At 38.3% G+C, this 5,583-nt stretch overlaps 1 protein-coding gene across 3 annotated transcripts; it reads left to right on the forward strand.

Annotated features, from left to right (window-relative positions):
* The first annotated feature begins 1,372 nt into the window (after nt 1–1,372).
* On the forward strand, nt 1,373–5,567 carry LOC117613723 (shewanella-like protein phosphatase 2). Of its 3 annotated transcripts, none has more exons than XR_004583790.1 (3): nt 1,373–2,780; nt 3,768–3,982; nt 5,252–5,567. XR_004583790.1 is itself a non-coding variant. In XM_034342296.1 (2 exons), exon 1 carries the CDS (start codon nt 1,507–1,509, stop codon nt 2,773–2,775), a length of 1,269 nt encoding a protein of 422 aa, XP_034198187.1. In that variant the 5' UTR covers nt 1,380–1,506; the 3' UTR covers nt 2,776–2,780; nt 5,252–5,567. The 3 variants fall into 3 exon arrangements, 1 of the variants encoding a protein (XP_034198187.1); XR_004583789.1 differs by having other exon boundaries at nt 1,378–2,780; nt 3,897–3,982; XM_034342296.1 differs by lacking the exon at nt 3,768–3,982 and having other exon boundaries at nt 1,380–2,780.
* The last annotated feature ends 16 nt before the right edge of the window (nt 5,568–5,583 follow it).

Consider the following 5,583-nt stretch of genomic DNA (forward strand, 5'->3'; position numbering starts at 1 on the left):
ATGAACTTGCACCATATAGTAAATAAAATAGCTGTGGGGATAAAAACCACCACTAAAAATATAGAAGGTGAAACCGTCCATTAAAGCTAATAATAGAATTATTGTATATATAAATTAAAGGCAATTGTTGGTGGGTTATTATCAACACCACGATCAGATAATATTATATTATATTGTTATCATTTGTGGAAGATAGCACACTTGTCTCCCCAAATCGAATGTTTTTCTCCTGTAATCTGCACACACATGCACCAATATTGATATTAAATAGTATAAAATAATAATAATTGAAAAGATAGGGAGCTTATTTGCTAGCTTCCTTATTTGTCATACGGGGGCTTTTCAAATGGGGAAATGATGGCACATGCCACTTTGTCAAAAGGCTAGAGATAAAAAGATGAAGTAGGTGCCAACACTTGAGTGACCTACACCTAAAGCAATTTGGAATCTAACTTGGTGGGCATGTGCAGCTATCTTTGTGAAAAAAAAAAAAAAAACTTTGGGCATCTACATCCACAAACATTATCTTCTTTCCCTGCCACCCCCTTATAAAATTCAAACCATCAAACCTAGGCAAGTCATAAGAGTCGGCCTCCAGAGCATACTTGAGGAACTACTTATCTGATGGGCCATAATAGATGCAGTCAAACTCAGGATCTATGAAGGGATAGATATGTTGAGCATGATGAATAGTAATAATAATAAATAAACAATATAAAGAAAACAGAGTGCTTATCTCCTGGGTTCATCAAAACATATCCCAGGTTGAGAGCTTTTCGTGCTGATAACGTGTTATAAAATGAACTGGGATATGTGCGAATATTGAGCTGCACGTAAAGTAGATGAGACACAGCATTTAACGAGGTTCGACTATGCCTACGTCCTCGGAGAGCAGCAGCAGTAACTTTTCACTATATAAAATAATAGGGCTACAACTTTAGTGTTTACAATATGTGTGGCTCACTGAATTTTCTCTCTTGGAGAATTTCTCTCTGCTCTCTTTCCTCTCCACTCACTCACCCTCTTTCTTCCTTCTCTTCTATCTCTCTGATCGTAGTGTCTCTTATTTGCATAAGAGAGAAGCCTTTTATAGGAAAATGTGAATGACACCCGTGAATCTGCAATAAACTCATGCACCAAAGTCTACAAACAAATAGTAAGTGGGCTCCACTACTTTATACTTTACAACAATATTCAATTTATTAGGTCCCAGTTGAGACATGATAGCAACCTCTTCTTTTCCTCAAACACATTGCGTTGAACAATTAGCCAAATTCACATTAGCACATATTGATGATTTGTAATTGTTCACTGCATATGTGATGATTTTTAATAGTCTAAGTCAACATTGTTCTAAATTTTTTCTTTTATACAAGTGGAAAGTTACCTAGAAGTTCATAGGCAATTTCAATAGCTTTGGGATAAGTTTCACACAAACATTTTCATACACCATAAAAACCAATCTTGCACTTGGATTCGGTAAAGAAAAGACTGCTCGCGGAAAAAATGGAAGACGACCGCGCGCCACCAGCAGCAGCAGCCCCAGCTAAGGAGTCTTCCTCCTCAAGCACATGCAAAGACGTTCCCGATCTCCTCTCCTCCTTCGTCGATACCTTCGTCGACTTTTCCGTCAGTGGCGGCCTCTTCCTCTTGCCTCAAAATGACCAAAATGCCCTCCCTCACCACCGCAACCCCGGCGACGATCCTCTTCCGTCGCCCCCACCTCTGCAGACCTATTATCCCCCGCAGGACCGCTTGATTGCCATAGGCGATCTCCACGGCGACTTGGAGAAGACCAAGGAATCGCTGAGACTCGCTAAATTGATCGACCCGGAGTCGGGTAAATGGGTCGGAGGGTCGTCCACCTTGGTCCAGATCGGCGACGTGTTTGACCGTGGCGGCGACGAGCTCAAAATCCTTTATTATCTCGAGAAATTGAGACGAGAAGCTGCGAGATGCGGCGGCACGGTGATTACAATGCACGGGAACCACGAGATCATGAACGTCGAAGGAGATTTCAGGTTTGCGACTCACAAGGGTTTGGATGAGTTTAGGCGTTGGGCCGATTGGTATTGCATTGGGAACCGAATGAAATCACTTTGTAAAGGCTTGGAAGAGCCCAAAGATCCCTTTGATGGGGTCCCTCTAGGGTTTGAGAATGTCAAGAAAGAGTTTGTAGATGGGTTTAGGGCTAGAATTGCAGCATTGAGGCCAAATGGTCCCATTTCGTCCCGGTTCTTGGCCAAGAACTTGACTGTATTGGTTGTTGGAGATTCGGTTTTCGTCCATGGCGGGCTTTTGGCCGCACACGTTTCTTATGGCCTGGAGAAGATCAATGCGGAGGTGAGGGATTGGGTTCATGGATTGAAGGACAGATTTGCACCCGAGTATTGTCATGGGAGGAATGCCGTGGTTTGGTTGAGGAATTTTTCGCATGAATTTGCGGAGAAGTGTGATTGTTCAGCTCTTGAACATGTTTTATCGACAATTCCTGGCGCTAAGAGGATGATTATGGGTCATACCATTCAAGAGTTTGGGATTAATGGCGTTTGCGAAGAGAGAGCAATTCGGATTGATGTTGGTATGTCGAAGGGGTGTATTAATGGGTTGCCTGAAGTTTTGGAGATCAATGGGAATTCAGGTATGAGGATCTTGACCTCAAATCCATTGTACCAGAAGAAGAAGTATGGATCTTCTGTGGAAAGTGAGAGGAGGCCAGGGCCTGGATTTTTGCCTCAAGAGCATGGACCAAAACAAGTGGAAGTGAAGGCTTAACTATGGTATTTTATGCTAAACCTTACTAGTCTTACTTAAATGGATCTCCTTCTGAACATCTATGACTTTTTACGTTTTATTTTCTAAACTATTATTCAGCTGGCCCCGGAAGTGTAAATATTTAATCATCAATAGTCAAGCTGGAAATTGGATCAATACTAACATTTTGGTATTCTTTAATTTGTGTTTCTGTAGCTATTTTGTTTTTCAACGTGAAACATTAGTGCTTTCACTAAGATTGGAAAATGTTTTTTGCAAGCAGGGGATATATGTATACAAGTTTTGTTTTGTCATGTTATACGTGTTTCGACTGTTTATTAAACTCTTTAGTGTGTTTCTACTTTTATTGATGCATTGTTGATCACTCATATCCTGAATCATTAGAAGTAGCTACCATTAGAAGTAGCTACGAAAAGAATTCGGATTGCTATTTATTTTGGATTATAAATTGGTAATGACCAACTATCAAGAGTAATTCTCATTTTTTTTAAAAAGAACTATCAACGTATTGTTGTTTTGTTCCCGACAAGGAAGATTTTACTTGAATGCTCTTACTCTTTTCAGTTGATTTTGTCCACAATTGTGTTCTGATCATTGATGTTGGTAAAAGTGAGGGATGTGATTATGGTCTGATGGCCACGAGTGGAATACACAATGACTTATGAGTGTGACGCCAAGTAGGCATATATAAAGGTTTGGGCATCAAGAATTTGGAATCTTAAGAAAGACCCATAATTTTCTGCTTTGAAAGTGTTTCGCCATTACAATTGTAATGATATGTGGATCGATTGTTGGACAAGTAATATATTCTCTAGATTTTTCCCAATAGTTTGAAGGAATAACTTTGGTGGCATATGTATTAAAAATAATGGATCTAGACACAATTTTGTGTTTGATTTTAATTTTATAGGCAGTTTCCAGAGACATGGTCTTGAAATAGCTGGAATTTTTAAGAGTTTGCCTTATTGCAGCTTTTGCTTTTCTTGAATGAGAATCTGGAAATTGCAATGGAGAACATCATTTCTCTGCGATTCATTTTAAAAATGATCTCTATTGAAAGTTGGATTCAGGAGAACTGATTTTCTAACAATGCAAGTACGGGGATTTGGGTTTCTATGCAGTTCTTCCAGCTATCAATATCACTCTTAGCCTCCTTTGTTTCGAAAACTGCCTCAAGCTCAAGCTCGCCAGCACTCCTGCTCACCAGGTATTAGAAAATAAAAAGAAAAGAGTATAGAACTAATGAATGCCATAGTACATTGAGTTGAGTTTATGCCAATTCATGCTATGCCCTTTTAAATTGAAATTTGAACCCAAATAGTCCTCACTGCAGTCAAATACATTAATTCTTCCCTGCAGTCAAATACCTTAATTCTTCCCTGCAGTCAAATCTCTGTTTCCTTCATTTTCCTGCAGTAGTACTTTTTATTTCAATTTGGGTGACTTTTAAATATTTTAATAATTCAAAGCTTTCAATATTGTTATTGACTTGTTTTGTTGCATAGTTTGGAATATCCTGAGACTAGGGTCCTCTGTAAGCACCAAATCTATAAAAGTATCCTATAGTTCAGCTACTTGAACTGCACAGATGCTAAAGTCGAAAGTGAAAAATAGGCCGACAACGAGATCTGAAATCAGAGTGAAGGACGGATAAATAGTGCCAACTAAGCATAACATCTGAAAGTAAATACTAATTTTTTTCATTCTTTTCAAAACAGATTTCCTGTCTGTCTGTTACATGGTACAATATAACTTAAATAACTGCTGTTCCATATCCTTAAGTTTTATAAATTATTCGATAATTGTTATGGAGGGGGTTATATAATTTGAGTTTTGGTATGATGGAGCTCAACATTGAGCTCAAGAATTCCTCCGATAGTTATTGTAACCTAACATAGGTATGGTTGAAATTACAGTTCCTTTGGAAAAAGCCTGCCTTTGATTTGGTTTAGTTACAAATTTACAATGCTTTTTTATGAATTTACTCAAATAGGTGGATCAATAGGAGACCATAATTTCTCGTCTCAACATATTCTTTCTTTTGGCCTTCTCTGTTGGATCAATGTTGTCCATCCTGGAGGCTTTAGTTATAAGTGCTGGGAGAAGTTCAAATACATGGTCGGAACTTCCTTGCTAATGGATAGAAGGGCTAAGTAAATACTGTTGAGATGACTACCGGAACTTGCTTTTTTCTCTGTTATAGTTGAAATGCATTCTCTGCTTTTAATATCAATTAATAATGTCAGATTGTCATATTTGTAGATTGTTTTTTGTTAGTAAATTTTTTGTCTTAAGTTGACTGAACCTTTACCATTTGTATCGCAGCTACTAGATTCATACTCCAGTCATCTCCTTGTTCGACATGCATTTTGCTGACAGTCGTCTGCATGTCCATACATCCACTTGTCTCTTTTATTTTCCTTCTATATTGTAGGAGCCATCATAACCATTTCCCATTTTCCACTTTCTTGATCAGATGGCAGACAAGCATACTTGGTCAAACAAAGAAGAGAAAACATTGCCGGCTGACATCGAGGAGTCGTCGTTGCAAATGGCCAATGTGATGGAGTAGCTACTTTTAAGAATAAATGAATAATGAATGCAGGAAGGTGTTGTAACTTGTTCATCTTCTTCAATTCCTCTCTGTGATTATGGACTTGCTTTATAAGATATATCCAAGTATTCACTACATTCTAATCGTAGAAGTTATCTTTTCTCTTTATGGTGACTCTGTGATTATGGACTTGCTTTATAAGATATATCCAAGTATTCACTACATTCTAATCGTAGAAGTTATCTTTTCTCTTT

The sequence above is a fragment of the Prunus dulcis genome, unplaced genomic scaffold (genome assembly GCF_902201215.1).
Source record: "Prunus dulcis unplaced genomic scaffold, ALMONDv2, whole genome shotgun sequence".
Taxonomy (NCBI): domain Eukaryota; kingdom Viridiplantae; phylum Streptophyta; class Magnoliopsida; order Rosales; family Rosaceae; genus Prunus; species Prunus dulcis.

Coding starts and splice junctions, on each gene's coding strand:
- LOC117613723 (XM_034342296.1), top strand. CDS start 1,507: ATGGAAGACGACCGCGCGCCACCAGCAGCAGCAGCCCCAGCTAAGGAG.